We start from the raw sequence: 20,111 nt of genomic DNA, 5'->3' as shown, positions 1-20,111 counted from the left end.
TGCTCTGTTTCGGACACAAAATCTCGAATCCTTTAAAAACTCTCACAACTTCACATAACTTTTGAAGGAGTGGTGGTGCTCTGTTCATCTTATGGAAAGATACCATTTGTCAACTATTAAAAAAAGAAACAATCTCAATATTCTACAAGACATGTAAAACCACCGATGCAACTACCGCGGCTCTTCCTGCTCGTGACCACCGTTTCGCCATCCCCGGCTCAGCCACCCCCGTCTTCGTAGCTGCGACCAAATCAGGTCTAAAAGTCAACACTTAAAATCATCCATTACACAAAAATGCATGGCAGAAGAACACGGTCCAGATTCACCGTTAACTACTCCAAACCAAACACTAAATACAGTAAACACCCACCATTTTCGCCATGAATTTCAAAAGCAGGTAACTAACTTTCAACAATCTACCGGTTCAGGATTTGGTTTACATCAGTCACCAGAACATTTTGACTTATTACTCTCTCCCTCTCTCGCACACACAACCAATATACGAGACTAAAAGAGTTCCATGAAACATAGAAACTATTCAATATACAAATATCCAAAACCATACATTCCATATTGCTTCACCAAAGCATTACATTAAAAGTAAAAACCAATCTTTATATCAAATGATAAACAATATCTATATATCTTATTATGCCTTACTTGGCAAGGTAGGTATACTCTGCTCATTCCTGAAGAAATTATCTGGATCCACAGCCGTTTTAATCTTCACTAACCGATCAAAGTTCTTCCCAAAATACATCCTTCCATACACCTCTCCTTCCTTGTAACTATCCTCCCCATGATCATTCACCCCTATATCCACATCACGGTAGTTAAAGTAAGCACCTCTAGGGTTCTTGCTCACAAACCCGGTCATGAAACTGTGAAGCACTCTGGCTTCGTTCAAGTAACCCTTCTCTAGCTCCGGAGACGATTCTTTCCAGTTCACAGAGTACTGAATCTTGTAAAGCATGTTCCTGTGCGGGAACGGCGTCGCGTCCTCCGCTATCTCCGTCATTCTTCCACCGTAAGGGTTGAAAACTAGCCCTATCTTGCCTAACTCAATCATCTTCTTGAACAGAGACTCTAACCCGTTTCTCGGAATCTCTGTCGCCACGTAATCCGACTTCCTCTTACCGGGGCTGGAGGAGTCGAGATTCCGATCAAGAAACACTTTGGGATCGGTCTCAGTTGCGTTGACGCGATTGTCCCACCACAGAGCAGACTGGAACCAAGTCATCTCCGTACAGTTCTCCTTCTTAAGAGCCAGCTCAGGAAGCTCTTTACTAAGCAGCGAAACGACGTCGTCTGCTTTCCCTAAGTACAGAGCCACCACAGTGGCTCTCACCGTCTTCTTCTTGTTCCTCGTCACCGGCTGAATCAGCATCCTCATGAACAGATTCTTGTCGGTTTTAGGACCAACGAACTGCCACTTGTGAACCATGTCCACCGCTCCGTCAGCCATCAACTGCTCCACCCGGAACACCGTCACGGTTGCTGGTACCGGGACGAGCTTGACCTTGTAACCCAAAACGACGCCGAAGCTTCCTCCCCCGCCGCCGGAGATAGCCCAAAAAAGATCTTCCCCCATCGCTTTCCGGTCCAAAACGGCGCCGTTTACATCAACAATCTTCGCATCGATGAAGTGATCGACAGTCAATCCAAACTTCCTCACCATGTTACCGTACCCGCCGCCGCTCAGGTGACCTCCGACGCCGACCGTCGGACAAACTCCGGCAGGGAATCCGAGGACCTTGCTTTTCTCCCAGATATTGTAGTAAACCTCGCCGAGAGTGGCTCCGGCGGAGATCCACGCCGTCTGATCGGCGACGTCGACGGAGACGTCGCGGAGGTTCGAGAGGTCGAGGATGAAAAACGGTTTGTCGGAGATGTAGGAGAGACCGTCGTAGTCGTGGCCGCCGCTTCGGATCTTGAAGACGAAATCCAGAGGCTTAGAGCAGAGGACGGCGGCGCTGACGTGGCTCTCGGAGAGAGGAGTGACGATGATGGTCGGTTTGGGGGTGGAGGAAGTGTTGAATCTCGCATTGCGGATGTAGGCGCGGAGGACGGATGTGTAGGAAGGATTGGTCCGAGAGAAGACGATCTTGGCTATTTGGGCTTGCGGCGTTTTGGTCTTCTCCGAGAGGCATTTGAGGAGGGAGTCGTAGACTGAGTCCGAGGACATCGAGGGTTGAGAGAGAGAGGAGAGAGGTAGAGAGAGGAAGAGGAGGAAGAAGAAGAAACCGACAGGGACAAATGTTGGTCGTGTCGTGAGCATCGTGGAAAGATGGGAGGAGAGAGGATGATGCTTTCTTGGCTCTCGTGTTGCTTTGTTCTGTGCACTTATCCGGTTTATTTATAACCGGAGGAAGAGAGAGAAGATATGCTCTCGCAAGTTTTGGAAAGTTTTATTACTACTAGTAGTTTGTATTTTTAACTCGTTGAATAACAAAAGTGAATAGAAGGCATCTAGGAGATTAATGATTATAAGTATTACTTTTTTTTTTGAATATGAAGTATTACTTATTCCCTTTCACAAAAAAGCATTGTCACACTTACCACACAAGTTAAAAAAAATAACTAAAATATATTTAGTTTTAAATTATAATTATTTAATCAATATTCTTTGAAATAAATAAAATTATTTATAAAATTTATGAAGTTTGCAATTAATATCAAACAAAAATAAGTATAAGTTGCAACATATAAAATTATTGGTTGCAAAGTTATTTATCATAAGGATTCATGCGTGATTATAACATTTTATAAAGATTTATGTTTATCAAATGTATTTATTTCATATCTTAAGAGTTCTTGGTTAATTTTTTATTAATTTATATAATTGATAGAATTCATATTTTGTGAGATTGTAATCCTAATTTTTAAGTGTAAAAACATTGGTAATTTATTAATCAGACGCTGTTAAAAGAAAACTAAACTTCTTTTTTTAAGACAAACTTTAAAAGCAAAATAAATGTACCACTGTTTAACTCTTAAGCTACACAATGTTTTATTTCTACGGTTTGTCATCATCTAATCCAAAAATTAAGAGTTGTTGTATGTACATGGATCCCATCACAGCCAATCAAATAGTAAAAGAAGAATCCGGCTCTAAATTTACACTTTCTTACCGGTTTCTACTATAAGCCGTTTGTTTCATTGAATGTCCTTTTTCTTCTTCGCTTGTTTTAGAGTCAACGGTCAAAGTCGGTAACTGGTTCCGATTGGTTTGTGGCTTTGTAGTGGAGGAAGGAAAAGTTCAAAGAGAAGACTTTAAACAACGTGGTCGTATCCATATTATTATTATTATCTTCGTCGTATACCTATCATAAATCGTACCAGCTAATTATATCATAATCATTGGTTTTGAGTATGTAAACCATATGCATGTATATAGCTTTTCTTTAAACAAAAAAAAGTATATGGCTTTTCTTTAAACAAAAAAAAAGTGTATATAGCTTTTCCATTAAAGAAATCGTCTGCATATTTAGTTTGTTCGCGTTTATTTCCTGGCAATCTTATACTCCCTCCGTTTTTAAAAGATGCATGTTCTGGAAAAAATATTTGTTTCAAAAAAATGTATTTTTTATGTTTTCTATATAAAATTGCAAATTTCAATAAAATTAATTGAATTTATCGAAATACTATTGGTTAAAATGCATTGAAATTTGGTAATTTCTAAAAATAATGCATGATTAATGTGTTTTCTTGATATGTGTGAAAACTCCAAAACATATACTCCCTCCGTTTCAATTTATTTGTCGTTCTAGACTTCGGCACACAGATTAATAAAAAATTTATTTTTGTATATTTACTAGATAAAAACATCATTACCAATACACCTAATTAGATTTCAACCAATAGAAAAATAGATTAGATTAAAAAGTCAATAAATTTTGCATTGAAATCATAAAACGACACTTATTTTGAAACGAAAATTTTGCTCCAAAACGACATATAATTCGAAACGGAGGGAGTATCTTAAAAAAACAGAGGGAGTATAATCAGTATTGTTTTCTTGTTTAAGTTGGCTCTATGTATTTCCATTGTAGCAACTAGGCATTCTTCATCAATTAATAATTTTCGTCAACCACTCGAAATAAGAGATGAGACGCATTAATTTATATTTTTGACCCATAACTATATGAGTTACATTGTAAGTTGTAGTTATGTACACTCAATTAATTTTCAAGTTTGATGTCTAGGACTTGTAAGTCTTCTTATAGGTTGAGTAAAGTTAAGTATAAAGTCCTCTTCTATAACAATTTTCTAAAAAATGTCCAATAGACAGATAAAAATATACTACTAGTAATATTTGCATTTTCCTGGATAAAATTATTAGTATTTTGTTTCAAGGTCAGCCTATAGTTTCTTTGGTAGATGCATATTGTGTTAACCAGTCAGTATAATATTAGGGGAATTCACGATGCAGTTCCACTCTACTGTAATTTTAAACATAAAATCTGAGATATTCATCAGGTGGCCAAATGATAAAACAACTGTAGAATAAACTATAAATCATGTAAAATGGAGAAGCTTACTTTGATAATGCAGCAGAATTTTCTTTGATTTTGTTTTGTTATTATTAAAGCTGAAGATGAAAGGGTTCTTATTTGTGTGGCTTACATAAGAAAACGTTGCGAGTAATTTGGAGAATATATATGCGTTCACGATAGGGGTGTGCATGTATAGGATAGAGTCGTGCCTGAATACAAGCCAATCAAACATAGGTTTGAAATCATAAAAAATTATATTACTATTAAGGATCAATTTTGAACAGAAATGATTAATTAGTTATGTTAGTAATATACTTGTTAGAAACAGAGAAGGTGCATAGTTCAATTCTTCTCCATAACATTTCAAATTTATATGGTTTTGGAAGGGCCAAATAAATAATTAGGCTTTCTTAAAAATATTAGTATATGTGATCTGTTTTTGTTTTTATGGATGTTGCATATTTGTATTTGTTTTTTATGGGTATTGAATATTAGTATTTATCTCACTTTGTGGAATTATGAATATCTAGATTTTTTTGTTAGAATCAAAATAAAATTTGTAGATATTCTGTCTAGTCCTAATTCACGAGTTCATTCCACAATAACGTGTTTTTCTTTTTTTTTTTGGGTCAAAATAACGTGTTTTTCTTCCTTGCATGATTACTTCTTTTTGGCCAAATGTCACTGTTTTCAAAGAAATATTTTTTATTATTTCAACTTGGATATGCGGCGCATGCGGTGGCTTCACAAAACATAAAAATAACTTATCCTAAACATGGTGTTCTGATAGAAATATAGTGTCTAAACAACTTTCCAACCGGTTAATTAACTGTAATTCATTCAGAAACTTAGCTATTCAATAAGTAAAACTAAACTTATTTAATAAGTAAAACAAAACACTTAAAAAAAACTATATACAAAACAATTACCAACCAGAAAAAGATAAATTTGGACAGTATTTAATAATATTTTGAGTTAGGTGGAAAATGTGATCTCCTTAAAGCAGGGCTAGTCATAGATATAACCTAGTGAAACATTTCATTTAGTCCTCAATTTTTTTTAAATTAGTATATATATAATACTATGATACTTAAGTTATAAACATATTTTTATTATACGTTATTTAAAAATATTTATGTATCCTTCAATTTAAAGGTTAACTTTACCTAAAAGCAATTATTATTATTATAATATATTATTATTGTTTTTCAATTTAAAATGTTTTTGGCCCAAGTTTATAATCTCTCTGGATCAGATGAAAGAACTCTTTATTTAATCCCATTCTCACAACTGCTAAGATTCGAATCTGACATTTCTATTATTTGAGAAGAATGTTTTACTAGTATAACTATCAGTTTGGATTTTAAAACCAAATATTTTGATTATAATTGATCAACTTTACAAATTGATGTTTCTTATTTTTTTTTTTTGAAAAAAAGATTGATGATTCTTGTTTCTGTATAATTTATATATTACTATACGTAATGATAGATAAATATTATTTTTTTAAGAGTACTGATATAGGTTCTCAGATATACATGTTTTATTCTGGATATAGTGGATTGGTTTGGTGAAAAAGATTTGTGTGTTTGAAGTAAGGTGTCCGACTTTCTACTTCTAGAAGAAGAATTGTTGTTACAAAACCTTGTTCAGAAAAAAAAAACTTGTTCAGAAACTCGTGCTTTCAGCTTTCGTAAAATTCAGTCTTCAAAGATATAATTATATTCCGCACTTTAGTAATCAATATTATTAAAACATAAACATGCTCTATTAATAAGAGTTGGATCCAATATATTTTACCAACCAATATAAATATTTTTTACATAATTGTTATTATTTTCATTTATTTACTTTCTTTGTTTTCATAATTATAGGAATCCACTTCTTGGATGAATTAAAATAGCTCTGAGATTCCCACAAGATTAATATGAACATTTTTTTGTGTGCAAAGAATATGAACATGTTATGATCCAAATCTACAGATATTGAATCTTATTAAATATTACTAAAATAAATTAAATATATTTCAAACTAATTGATGTGAACAAATACTACATACCACCAACACAAAACACTCTCCAACACTTCACTTCATCACTCTATACTCTCTTGTTTTTCTGACAAAAATATTGAACTCACATAACATTCGAACTCTTTCAAATAACTTCAACGGAACTAAAAGGAGGAATGCTCTGTTCATCACAGAAGAAATCAAAAGGATCAACACTCGTCTTAACTCTAACCAACCTCTCGAAATTATTCTTAAAATACTTCACTCCCCAACTCTTCCCTTCCTCGTACTTACTCCTCTTCCCTCCAACATACATCCCCAAATCAAGATCCCTTAGATTTATATAAGCTCCCCTCGGAGACCTCGCCACGAACTCACTCATCTCATCGTAAACTCTCTCCACCCATCTCATATACTTCTCTTTCCCCTCTCCTCCTCCTCTCCAGTAATTCAAGTACTGAATCTCGTACATGTTCCCTTCACGGTGAGGAAACGGAGTCTCGTACTCTCCTATCTCACTCATTCTACCGCCGAACGGGGTGAAGATTAGCTGCGCATGCTCTGCTTCCGGCTCTTCCAACCTCCTCCACATCTTCGAGATCGCACTCTCCGGTATTGGCTCTTGAACGAAGTCTGACTTAGCCTTGAAAGCTAAATCCGCACGTGTGCGTTTCCCAAGAACATCGATCGGGACGTCACCTAACTCAGCGAACCAAACTACACTCTCTATCCAGCTCATCTCCTGACAATCCTTTTCCTCCAAACCGAGCTCAGGAAAATCCCGGTTCACTAACTCCAACAAACTCTTAACCGAACCGAGATACAAACCCGGGAACGAAGCTCGAACAGCGTCCCTGTACCTCTGCAACATAACCCGCACGAACAGATCGTCATCAACTTTGTCGGAGACGAACTGCCAGCGATGTACGATCTTCAAAGCGCTCCGTTCTTCGAACTTCGTGACGTTGAAGACCGTCACCGTCGACGGAACATCGACTAAACCGATCTTCCACGAAAGCACGACGCAGAAGCTAGAGCCACCGCCTCCACGTATCGCCCAGAAGAAGTCTTCACCCATCTCTCTCCTCTCGAGAACCCTCCCTCGCGAGTCCACCACACGCGCGTCTATCACGTGATCGGCAGCTAAACCGTGTTTTCTCAGGAGAGTACCGTAACCTCCGCCGCTGAAGTGTCCTCCGACGCCGACGGTGGGGCAAACCCCGGCGGGGAACGCTAGAGTTCGATTCTTTTTACCGATTTCGTAGTATAATTCGCCGATCGTGGCTCCGGTTTGGACCCAAACCGACCGGTTATCGAAGTCTATTGTGATGGACCGGAGGTTGGTTAAGTCGAGGATTACGAAAGGTTTGTGGGTGGCGTAAGATAGGCCTTCGTAGTCGTGTCCTCCGCTTCGGGTTCTGATGTGGATACCGAACCGGCGTGCGCATTTAACGGCTGATTGAACATGTGAAGGCTGAACCGGAGTTAGGATTAAAACCGGTTTAGGTGTACCGGGTGAAGTGAATCTCGGGTTTTGTATAGTTGAAGATAAGAGGGAGGAGAAAGAAGAGTCGTTGGATGTGTGTATGACTTTTGAGACGATGTTGGAATCGTTTAACCGGAGAGATAGACATTGGAGAAAACCGGGGTGGTTAGATTGGTTGGCAGAAGCCAAATGAGGAAGTGATAGAAGTAAGAAGATGGTAGTGAAGGAGAGTAGTATAGAGCTAAGGAAGCTTTGGAGTTTCATACTTTTTTTATTCTCTGCAACAATGGGCGAGTTTTGTTTTGAGTAGAATGAATAAAGAGTGTGAAGTAGGTTTTATTAGGTAGAAATAGACGAATATTTACTATTTTAAATTATTTCTTTTCAAGGAAAAGTGAAACTGAAAATATTTTTTTTTGGTTGTGGGATGTATGAGAAAATGTGGATAGATAAGAATCACACGTATTGATAATAAAAATATAGATAGATGTTATGATTGAATGGCATTTGTCATGCATCACTCTGTAAGGAGTTGTATCATTGAATGTGACTGTTTTGGATTGATGTGAAAATATTGGTTTTGTTTTGTAGTGAAACTATTGAGTTAAATTGTCAAGTTCATCTAGTTAGCAGGTAGGTGTGTGATATAAAATTACATATCTCGACTATGCGTTTGTGAAGCAAACAAAAGGTTTTAAATATTCTTAAAGCTATGAACACTCAGTTTGTAGTAAACATAAGCGATATAGGCCAATAGAAAGCCAGTTTTAAGTTTAAAACTTATAGAAAAATGCACAAACCTTTTTTTTAGTCAACTTTTTAGCCAAGTTTGGTTCCTGATCCTGGAACATTGGCCGGTGCTAATATCTTTATTCAGGTGTAAAACATACTTTCTGGTAGGAATCAAATTTCCGTAGTGGAAATTACAACCGCAACTCTTTTATCACAAAAACCGATACATCCTAGTTAAAAACAACTCTTTTATCACAAAAACCGACTTAAAAATGCACAAATTAAGTATGTTTAAAACAAGCTAAAAAAAATCCAGTATGGTTTGATTAAATTTGGGACGTTTTATGGGAACCCGACTCTAACTGTAATATCAACCATATGAGAATTTAAAGACATCAAATCTTATAATGTAATGGTTTAGGAGTAAAATTGTTGTCATATTTTATGCGTCCAACTACATAAGATTTGTTCTACATTTACTATGTCTCTTCAACTTGATTTACTTAAAATAATTTGTTTTAAATATTTTTAACATTTTTTCACCATCCAAATATATAGTGTGAAAATGTTTTACATTTTCTTAGTATTAGTGTTGTGCTATGACGACATTTGATAAAATATGAGTAATGTTTGTGGACCATATGATATAAATGAACCTTAGCTATAGTCGTTTATAGTTTCTAGCTTTCTAATAATTTTATGAAAAAATCGTAATTGGATTTGGATGTAGACGGAAACGAAGGTGGGTTCAATGTATTTATTGATAGCTACTGATTATAAATCGATGTTTTGTACAGTAATAACAACGTGAAAATTCATTACACGCGGTTGATGATGGGGTCGCAATACATAGTGATGTTGATGGCTGACCAAACATATTAGTATGGGCCTAAAACTAAACTAAAACCATGCATCATCAATAATTCAAGATGATAAAGCAAAAACATGTACACTGAAACTTCTATAAATTAATAATGTTAATATTATACCAAAACTATATTTTTTTTTATTAATTTATATAGATTATTAATTTATCGATATACTAATTAAACCAAAAACTTAATTTGAAACTATAAAATTATATTAATTTATAGAGATTTTTATTGTATATTAATTTATCGAGTATTAATTTAAAAGTTATATTGTATTATTACTTTACTTCATCTGTGTACTAAGGATTCCGGTTATGCAAATTACATGAGCTATAATGCATGCTTGGATAATTTTATTTAAAATAAACTATTTGGTTAACAATAATTTTACATTGCACCAAGAGGAGGAATACTCTGCTCATACCTAAAGAAATTATCAGGATCATACTTAGCTTTAACATTCATCAATCTCTTCAAGTTCCCCACGAAATACTTCGATCCATAGATCTTAGCTTCTCCAACATTTGTCACACCACTCGGATTGCTTCCAACATCGATATCTCTATAATTCAAAAACGCCTCTCTCGGGTTGCTTGACACGTACGGCTCAGCCACACCGTAAAGTTCTTTCATCAAATCTAGATTAGCTTTTGTGGCGTTTGCGTCTAACCATAACGCAAAGTACTGAACCTTGAACAAGTTTCCTTTCCGGTGAGGAAACGCGGTGGCATTGGCCGGAATCTTGTCCATCACGCCGCCGTAAGGGTTCCATTGCATAAACACATGATTGTTGAACTTCAACATTGTTTTCCACATCTTCTCCATGCCTTCTTTAGGGATCGGTTTCTTGACGTAATCCGATTTGCTTTTGAAGAACGCTCCTGGAGGACTAGATGGCCTTTGCAGAAGAACGCTTGTGGATGTCCCGACCGGGTAGTCCGCCCAAAACGTCGTCGTATTAAGCCAGATCATTTCGTAGCAATCTTCACGTTTTAGCCCTAGTTCAGGTAAGTTCTTGTTGATAATCTGCACGAGCTTCTTTGACGAGCCTAAGAACTGAGCTATAAAGTTAACCGCGATGGTTTTATTCGCTCCGTTTGTGGTCTGAGGCATTGCTCTCAAGAAAAGCTCTTTAGGCAACTTGCTAGAGACAAGCTGCCATTTGTACAGAACATCGGTAGCTCCTTGTCCTAGCGTTTTGTTAACGTTAAAAACTGTTATAGTCTTTGGAACCTCAACGAGGTTGATTGTCCACGAGAGGATAACGCCAAAGCTGGCACCACCACCGCCACGAATAGCCCAAAACAAATCTTCTCCCATGGAGGCACGGTTCAAGATCTTGCCGTTGACATCAACCAACTGAGCATCAACGACATGATCCACCGAGATTCCGTATTTTCTTATCAAGTTTCCGTACCCTCCGCCGCTGATGTGTCCTCCGGCTCCTAGAGTGGGACAAACGCCAGCCGGAAACGCGAGCGTTTTGCTAGCTTCGGAGATCTTTGTGTAGAGCTCTCCTAGGATTGCACCGGCTTGAACCCAAGCTTTCTTGCTTGGCACGTCAATGGTAATAGACCTTAGATTGTTCATATCTAGAACGGTAAACGGTACAGAAGAGATGTATGAAAGACCTTCGTAGTCGTGACCGCCGCTTCGGATACGGATCTGGATGGCGTTTGACTTAGCGCAGACCACGGTTGTCTGAACATGGGATTCATGTTTTGCAGCAACGATGGCTATTAGGTTTGTGTCGTTAGGGTTTGAGAATCTTTTGTTTTTGGTGTAGGACACGTAGGACGAGGCGAAGGTTGAGTTTTGGGGAGTAAAGATGGCTTTTGTGATCGGGTTCTTCGGATCGCTCTGATCACGAAGGCATCGGAGGAAGTTTCCAATATTTGGTTTCTTTACTGCTACTGCATGTGATGAAACTGAGACAAGCAGAGCAAGAAACATAACAAAAACTACTTTCATCTTTTGCTCGATTGATGATGAACTCGAAGTCTAAATAATTTGGTTTATGTATTTATTGGCTCAAGGAGAAAGTTAATTCGAGAGTCTATTTTTGGTTAAAGGGGTTTACTTTTAATTGTAAAGCTAAGAAATCTGGAAACTGAATTAATGAAGGAAATAAATACTAGAGATTAGTGAAAACGTAAAGTGAGGTGAAACTTCATTAGTATATTCAAGAAACAGACCTTAGTTTTGTAACTTTTGTTTAATGAGTAGTTATTATATATTCAAGAAACATACCTTTTTGTTTGATGAAAATCAGTTATGATTTAATTTTAGTGATTTTTTTTGTAACATAGTGATTAAATTTTAAGATTTGTAAATCTACAATATTATATTCTCTTTCTCTTTTTGAACTTTCTAGTTGATGCTATTTACTCCATTTGTTTCATATTAGTAGATTTTTTTTTGTTCTTACATATATTAAGAAAAATATTAACTTTGATCATAAATGTATATTTTATTCTGTGATGATTAATTTTCAGTAATGTTAAATCAACGATACAGTAAATTCAGTTAACTTTGTGCTCTTTTATCTCTACTTTATAATGAGTTGCGTTTGGCTCACTGGAAAATTTCTCAAACGGCTAAAGTGTCTAAGAAAATTTGCAATATTTAATTTTACTTCTTTTGGGTACGTAGAAACGTCCAAGAAATCCACTCATTATATAATAGATTTTGTCAAGTGTTAACAAAACAGAACAACATTTAATTTATCTTTTACGGGTAATTATTAAAAATATCTCTTAGAGGGGTTATTGGAATCAGAATTTGGAAGGAGTTTAGTGATTTTAAAAGTTGACAGATTTTTAGAAGTTAAGTAGAGTTTGACAAATTTCTACCAAATACTTTGTATTGATTTCAACAGATTTTATTAATCATCATGGATTTGCATAATATATTTTTCAAAATATTTCTCGCTATAAGGCAATGTGTACAATTTCTCTAGAATTTTTCCAAAAATAAAATCTCGAAAAAACCATATATATATATAAACATCAATTGATACAATGATACACATTTCTCATTTTCCTTATGTTTGGTGAGTTCCTATTCTTATTGGTTTTCTTGTGATAATAATCAGTTTTGTTTTCTTTGACTTTTGTGATTTTCTTGAAACACTATTCTAGTTATCGTATGAGTTATATTTCTTCACCATTATTAAATCAAACAGTTGTTTTGTCAAATATAAAACTATAAAAAGTATAATGAATTAAAAATCATGTGAGTTTGGTTTCTTCACCATTATTAAGTTTGGTTTAGTGTGTTTACGTAGATAAATATTCAATATGTGTATGTTTTTCTTACTTCACAGATTTCAGAAATCTTATGAATATATGTGATATTTTCAAAGTCTAGTCTCATGAGTAAAAATATAAGAAATCCACCTTCCAATAACAATAGAATTTAATGGAATAATAAAATCCATAATAACTAAACTTTATGAATAACAAAGGATTTGAGTGGAATTTAGAAATCATCAAACCAATAACAATGGATTTTGGTAAGACTTTTAAAATCTATAAACCAATAATATTGGATTTTCAAAATTTTAAAACTTCTTTAGAATTCTTAAACCAATAACCCCCCTTTATTGTTAATTTTGTCAAAAAAATATTTATTAAAAATCCCAAAAAATTCTAAATTATTATACTAGACCATAAACTCAAGGTCACTAAGACCATAAGCAAGCATTGTAAAATTTCTCACCATAGTCTCTCAATCTTTTTGAGATACCCTCTAATTATAGATTAGTATAACTCGTTAAAGATTAATGTTGATAGACTCCTAATGCAGATGCTTTAAGGTTCCACACGGATGTCTTTACCAATAGGTAGATATTGCAAAAGGTTCACCAGTAATCTAGTGCCTCAGTGCTAGATACCTTTCAGCTGATGCTATCTCATTTACTTGTTGTATTGATTTACTTGTTGTGCCATGCAATGTATTAGCCTGCAAGAAGCCCCTAGTTTTTCGGGTTTAACAGAATGGTCGATCGTACAATACTCTTGATAGCAAATGACTAATTGTAAAAATAAATACATTTTCGAACACAACTATTTCCGGTAATGACTGATATCTAGACGGACTAATCACAATTAAACACAAAATTTCCGAAACTTTTTTTATTTGTCAATGGATAGTATCACAAAACAGACAATCATAATGTAGATATATGTTATGCAAATTGCATGAGCTTCATGATGCTCCCATAACTTAAAAAATCTATATTATTAAAGAGTTACATTGCAAGAAGAGGAGGAATACTCTGCTCGTACCTGAAGAAATTATCAGGATCACACTTAGCTTTAACATCCATCAATCTCTTCAAGTTCCCCACAAAATATTTCGATCCATAGACCTTAGCTTCTTCAATACTTGTCTCTCCACTCGGATTGCTTCCAACATCCACGTCTCTATAATTCAAAAACGTCTCTCTAGGGTTGCTTGACACGTACGGCTCAGCCACACCATAGAGCTCTCTCATCAAACCTAGATTAGCATCCGTAGCGTTTGCGTCGGTCCATAACGCAAAGTACTGAATCTTGAACAAGTTCCCTTTCCTGTGAGGAAAGGCCGTAGCATTCGCCGGAATCTTGTCCATCACTCCACCGTAAGGGTTCCATTGCATCCACACATTGTTGAACTTCAACATTGTTTTCCAAATCTTCTCCATGCCTTCTCTAGGTATCGGTTTCTTGACGTAATCCGATTTGCCCTTGTAGAATTGTCCTGGTGGACCGGATGGTCTATCCAGAAGAATGCTCGTTGGTGCACCAAGCGGATAGTTCATCCAAAACAACGTCGTGTTAAGCCAGCTCATTTCATAGCAATCTTCACGTTTTAACCCTAGTTCAGGCAAGTTCTTGTTTATAATCTCCATTAGTTTCTTGGCTGAGCCTAAGAACTGAGCGTAGAACTTAACCGCGATGGTTTTATCGCCGGGTTTCGCTCCGATTTTGATATCAGGCATTGCTCTCAAGAAAAGCTCATTAGGCAACTTGCTAGAGACAAGCTGCCACTTGTACAGAACATCAGTGCCTCCTTGTTCTAATGTTTTGTTAACTTTAAACACTGTTATAGTCTCTGGGATCTCGACTAGGTTGATTGTATATGAGAGAATAACGCCAAAGCTTGCCCCTCCACCGCCTCTGATCGCCCAAAACAGATCTTCCCCCATGGAGGCACGATTCAAGATCTTGCCGTTGGCATCAACTAACTGAGCATCAACGACATGATCCACCGAGAGTCCGTGTTTTCTAATCAGATTCCCGTACCCTCCACCACTGATGTGTCCTCCTGCTCCTACCGTTGGGCAGATACCAGCTGGAAACGCTAGCGTTTTGCTCTTTTCAGCGATTTTGGTGTATAGCTCTCCCAAAATGGCCCCAGCTTGAACCCAAGCTTTCTTGCTTGGCACGTCAACGGTAATAGACCGGAGATTGTACATATCGAGAACTACAAAAGGTATAGACGAGACGTAGGAAAGGCCATCCAAGTCGTGACCGCCGCTACGGGTTCGGATCTGGACTCCGTTGGACTTTGCGCAGACCACTGTTGCTTGAACATGAGATTCATGTTCTGCAGCAACGATGGCTATTAGGTTTGTATTGTTAGGGTTTGAGCACCTTTTATTTTTCGTGTAGGAGACGTAAGATGTCACGAAGCTGGAGTTATTAGGGGTATAGATTGCTTGGGTGATCGGTTGCGCTTGACTTGTCCGAGAACGAAGACATCTGAGGAAGTTTTCGGTGTTTGGTTTCGTTACTTTTGCATCTGAAACTGAAACAAGAACAAGAAACAGAATACAAAGTACTTCCTTCATTTTGTCTGTTTTGAAGAAGTGCAGAGAAGATGATACATATATATACAATGTGCACAAAGTAATGCACAAGTAACTTGGCTATATATGTAAACATTCCATACACGGGAGATTTAAGAAGATTTCATATTAACTATTGTGTATAATCCAATAAAGAAAATAGAAAATCCAAGACATTTGTAGCTAAATGATTTCAGTTTTTTTTTTTAACGAGCTAATGATTTCAGTTTGTAGAATAAAAATCTGCAGAAAATTAAAATCATAATATTTTAATTCCTTTTTTACTCAGAATCAGTTATGGTTGAATTTGTGTATTGAAAATAATAATAATTCTAGATACAATAATAATTTCCTCCCTTTTCAGCAGTTAGAGCATTTTCAGTGTTAGATATTTACCAAAGTATCTCATTAATGTAATAAAAATATCTTCAGTGTAATTTTATTTTAAAACTCATTTTAATTTCTTACTTTCAATGGTGTAGGTTTTTTGTTTTTGCTATGGTGTCGGTGTCTTCATAATATTTTATTAAACTTCTATTATATTTTTAGTGTAGTCTAATTATGGAAATACTTAATCTAAGACTTTATTTTAAATTATGATCTCTCATTAGTAATTTTATATATACCAAATTAAATTTTAGTTGCATATAATTTTTATTAGTTATGTTTATTTATACATTTTTATGGTAGTAAAAAATTTTAAACTGTAAGTATAGATTTTTATTGTAGTAACTTAGGCGATATTGTTTGTGATTTTTAAAACAGTTTTTGGTTTTTAATTTTTCAAAACCATTTTTGACACAATCAAGATTTTTGAGAATTAGATTTCTTAATATTTGTGGATAATAGTTTTTAGAATAACTATCTATTTCTAAGGAAAAGTCAAAATTCATGTTTCCTTTGGTTTTTCTTCATTGTATCGTCAGTTTTTATTTTTATTTTATTTTTGGGTTAAAATGTTCATATATTAATCCGTTAATATGGCAACAATAATTTTTATATAAATTAAACTGATAAAATAGTAATTATTCTAAATCATTATAATTTAATAAAATAATTTATTTGACCTCTAAAACCTAGTAAGAAAAATATATTTATTTTTATTAAATTTTGGAGTTTTTAAGTACATTATTTAATAATGTTTTTAACTAATGTTTACCATAGGCTTTAATTGTAGAAAAGTTAATTATTTTTATAGAGTTATAAATACTATATATTTATTGTAATATATGTTAATTTTTTATTTTACATTTTAATTATTAATATATAAATTATATAATTAAACACTTACCATAGTGTTAAAATATATTTAAATTTTGTTTAGATTTTTTAATAAAAAAATACCTACAATATTCGTCTTATTTTGTCAATGATATTTTTCATTTTATTAATTTTAAATAGAAAACAAAAACCAATATCCAAAATCTAAAATAATCATTCATGTTTTTCAAAAAGTAAGATCTAATGTAAAATCAAAAATCATAAACTAAAAACTAAAACTAGAATCCAAAAGGCATTCAAACAATCTTCACCTTAATAATGCAATACATATTAAATAATATAATCAAAGATTTATTTCTAAAATGACAGAGTTAAGAATAAAATTACTTTATTATATTAATTAAAACATTACTACTTTGATATTATTTTTATTAAAACTAATTAATAATTTAATATCAAATATAATAATAATTTAAAATTTTATATAATAAAACTCAATAGATAGATAATTTTATTTAATTATTTATAACAAACATAATTAACAACATAAAATAATATAATTAATTATTTAAACTACGGTGTAGTTAATTTCTTAAAAATAAATTACTTATAAAATGACATGTGTTTTGTGGATTTTTCTTCTCTTGATGTTTTCTAGAAATGGCTTATTTGAGAAAATACTCTCACAGTTCTTTGACGAAATTTTTTTTCATTAGTCTTTGTTGTGAATTTTCCTTTTTCAAGACAATTTTGATTACAAGGTAAAATACATTAATTTCAAGATAATCAAATAGATATATATTTTTTTTTGGAAAAAAAAAAATTAAATACTAATCAGATGTTTCAAAATAGTTTTATGAAGAGATTAAAGCTATTGCAAAATCCAAACACTCACACACGATCACCCCAAAGGAAGAACATGGGCTTCCCACTCTGTTTCAAAATAACCGCCAATACCTCAAAAATGACTAGCTCTCTGCTTCTCTACCAAAAAAAAGACAAAACAACTTTTCTTTCTCTCTCGCAAAACCTCTCTCCAATGGCGTCTTCTCTCTTCTTCATCATCTTCTTCCTCACTTCCCTCTCACCCTCTCTCCCTCGCTCAGTTCTCTCAGCCACAGTAGTCGAAGACCTCGCAAACCTCACTCCACCTCCTGACTTCACCAACACCATCACCCAAAACTGCATCCACAACCCACTCCTCCGCTACTGCAACAACACTTCCTCCTCCTCCTCCTCTCCCATGGACATCCTCGAGATCTTCCGCTCCACCATCGTCGCTAGCCACCTCTGCAACGAGTCCAAGAACCCTAACTGCGTCGACTCCTTCCCCAAAATCAGAATCCACAGCCGCCCCAAAACGGCCGCCCTCTACCTCTCCTTCGACTTCTTCTGGAAGTACTGTCCCTTAACCGTCGTCGAGATCGACCTCGTCAACAACTCTCTCAACAGCGAGTTCCCCACGAACGTCCTCTCTTGCGCTCAGATTCGTACCCTTGATCTTAGCTACAACCAGTTCTCCGGTTTAGTCCCGGTTCAAAACCTCTCCGGTTTAACAAACCTAACACATTTGAACCTCTCTTACAACCGATTTTCCGAGGATAATAAGATCTCCGACTCCGAGTTCTTCAAACGTTTCAACGCCTCCAGCTTCATACACTCCGGTGTTCTCCCCGATGCGAAGCGTTACAAGATGAAGATCCTCGTCTTGCTGATCGTGTTTCCCATAACGGTGATCCTCCTCTGTTTCTGCTTGGGGTGGATGTGTCTCAAGCGACCCGATTACTTACCGAGAACGTTCCGGAGGAGAAGCCACAAGTTCACGTCCGCGATGATCGACGCGGCGACGGACGAGTTTTCGGACCAGAAGCTCGTGAGCAAGAGCAGCGGGGTGGATATCTACAGAGGGACGCTGAGAGACGGGAGGGAGGCGAAGATCGAGGTTTATACGGAGAAGGTTTCGAAAGAGAAGAGGCGCGAGTTCGCTGAGGAGTGCGAGGCGGTTTTTAGGTTGAGACACAAGAACTTGGTGAGGGTTTTGGGTTGGTGTGATGGCAGAAGCTTGAGAGCTTTGGTTACTGAGTGGACTGATGGAGAGAGTCTCGAGGCTTGGCTGAACTCTTCGCTAGCTTCTTCGTGGAGAAGGAGGCTAAGAGTGGTTATGGGGGTTGTGGATGGTTTGTTTTATGTGTCGGGACATTGGCCTGAGGTTACACTTGGTCTTAGCACGAGCAGTGTTTTGTTGTCGGATAAGGATCAAGAACCGTTGATCTCTCAATTCAAGATTGGAGATGGAAACAACTCGTCATCAACAAGTAAGGACTCTTTCTCTCTTCTTGAATAATATGAATTTTTAAAAAATATTAAAACCTAAAATGTATTTTATGATTTACAGATATATTCAACTTTGGATTGTTTCTTTTGGAGATGATTACGAATCTAAGACCTGATGAGGCACAAGAAGATTCAGACAGGAGGTATCTTGAGTACATAAGAGTTCATTATCCGGATAATCTAGAGAGAGTGATTGATGAGAAGATGAAGATTGAAGAGAGGACGTTGGAGAAAGTTAAGCAAGGGATTACACTTGGACTTATGTGCACTGATAAACCACCACTGAAGCAACCGAGCTTGACTCAGATCTATGACCTGGTGGTTTCTTTGTATGAGTCTAGCTCAAGGCATCATCACTGAGATAGTGTAGCTAGGTTTAGGGTTTGCTGAAGAATTTTTAAGCTTTACTGTTCAGTTTTAGATTTGATTGTGTTTTAAAAAGATTTGTGTGTTACTTTGTTAGTGAAATTGAAAATTTCTATTGACTATAAAATTTACAATTATGTGATAATTTTCAGAAAACTAGCATTTGATTGGGAGAAATGAATACATGTAAATGGGCGTTAGTTAATGTTATATTGGGCTTCGTGGTTTTCAAGATTCTTCTCAGAACCGACCTGGATAGCGTGAACGGGTCAAAAACTCGGATGCTTAAGGAAACAAACCCCGTGAACATTACAACTTCTTCTAGGTGGATTTTTAAAGATGAACCTCATATATTTAAATTAAATATCTTATTCTTTATATATAATACGTATCATAGTCTAACTTTACATTGATGTATTTCCTTAAATACAGTTCTTCTTTTTGTCCATATTCCATATATGATTTTTACATTTATTACATGTCGATTTAAATAAGATATATACTAAGAATACTAAAAATATTAATCGTTCTATAATTACTCTATACAATTCATTTTAAATTGATCAGTATACTTTCATTGGCCATATTAATTTTATTAGTACGAATAACATTAGGTAGATAAGTCATAGACACATACATAAAGATATGACTATTCTTATAACTATGTTGGGCCTAATCTATTTTCTAAAACAAATAACACATAGCTTCATATATTGTATAGAATATAGTAATATTGTATAGTATTATACTTATACAGTAA

The 20,111-nt window shown here is 35.4% G+C and overlaps 5 protein-coding genes across 5 annotated transcripts; 1 reads left to right on the top strand and 4 right to left on the bottom strand.

Moving 5' to 3' along the window:
• LOC108842648 (berberine bridge enzyme-like 19) lies at positions 1-2,341 on the bottom strand. The gene is made up of 2 exons (XM_018615629.2): positions 661-2,341; positions 1-240 (listed from the first exon to the last, which is right to left on the bottom strand). Exons 1-2 carry the CDS (start codon positions 2,276-2,278, stop codon positions 143-145), a joined length of 1,716 nt encoding a protein of 571 aa, XP_018471131.2. The 5' UTR covers positions 2,279-2,341; the 3' UTR covers positions 1-142.
• Positions 2,342-6,496: 4,155 nt separating this feature from the next.
• Positions 6,497-8,352, bottom strand: LOC108843568 (berberine bridge enzyme-like 18). The gene has a single exon (XM_018616796.2). It carries the CDS (start codon positions 8,255-8,257, stop codon positions 6,653-6,655), a length of 1,605 nt encoding a protein of 534 aa, XP_018472298.2. The 5' UTR covers positions 8,258-8,352; the 3' UTR covers positions 6,497-6,652.
• A 1,619-nt stretch (positions 8,353-9,971) lies between these two features.
• LOC108841319 (berberine bridge enzyme-like 17) lies at positions 9,972-11,568 on the bottom strand. The gene has a single exon (XM_018614089.2). It carries the CDS (start codon positions 11,566-11,568, stop codon positions 9,985-9,987), a length of 1,584 nt encoding a protein of 527 aa, XP_018469591.2. The 3' UTR covers positions 9,972-9,984.
• Positions 11,569-13,849: 2,281 nt separating this feature from the next.
• LOC108842727 (berberine bridge enzyme-like 17) lies at positions 13,850-15,438 on the bottom strand. Its single transcript, XM_018615726.2, has one exon. The coding sequence runs from the start codon at positions 15,431-15,433 to the stop codon at positions 13,850-13,852; it is 1,584 nt and encodes a 527-aa protein (XP_018471228.2). The 5' UTR covers positions 15,434-15,438.
• Positions 15,439-17,654: 2,216 nt separating this feature from the next.
• Positions 17,655-19,405, top strand: LOC108842726 (probable LRR receptor-like serine/threonine-protein kinase At5g65240). The gene is made up of 2 exons (XM_018615725.2): positions 17,655-18,966; positions 19,047-19,405. The coding sequence occupies exons 1-2, from the start codon at positions 17,691-17,693 to the stop codon at positions 19,343-19,345; spliced, it is 1,575 nt and encodes a 524-aa protein (XP_018471227.2). The 5' UTR covers positions 17,655-17,690; the 3' UTR covers positions 19,346-19,405.
• The last annotated feature ends 706 nt before the right edge of the window (positions 19,406-20,111 follow it).

Source organism: Raphanus sativus, chromosome 2, assembly GCF_000801105.2.
Source record: "Raphanus sativus cultivar WK10039 chromosome 2, ASM80110v3, whole genome shotgun sequence".
NCBI lineage: Eukaryota > Viridiplantae > Streptophyta > Magnoliopsida > Brassicales > Brassicaceae > Raphanus > Raphanus sativus.
This window is presented reverse-complemented; position numbering and strand designations above follow the sequence as displayed.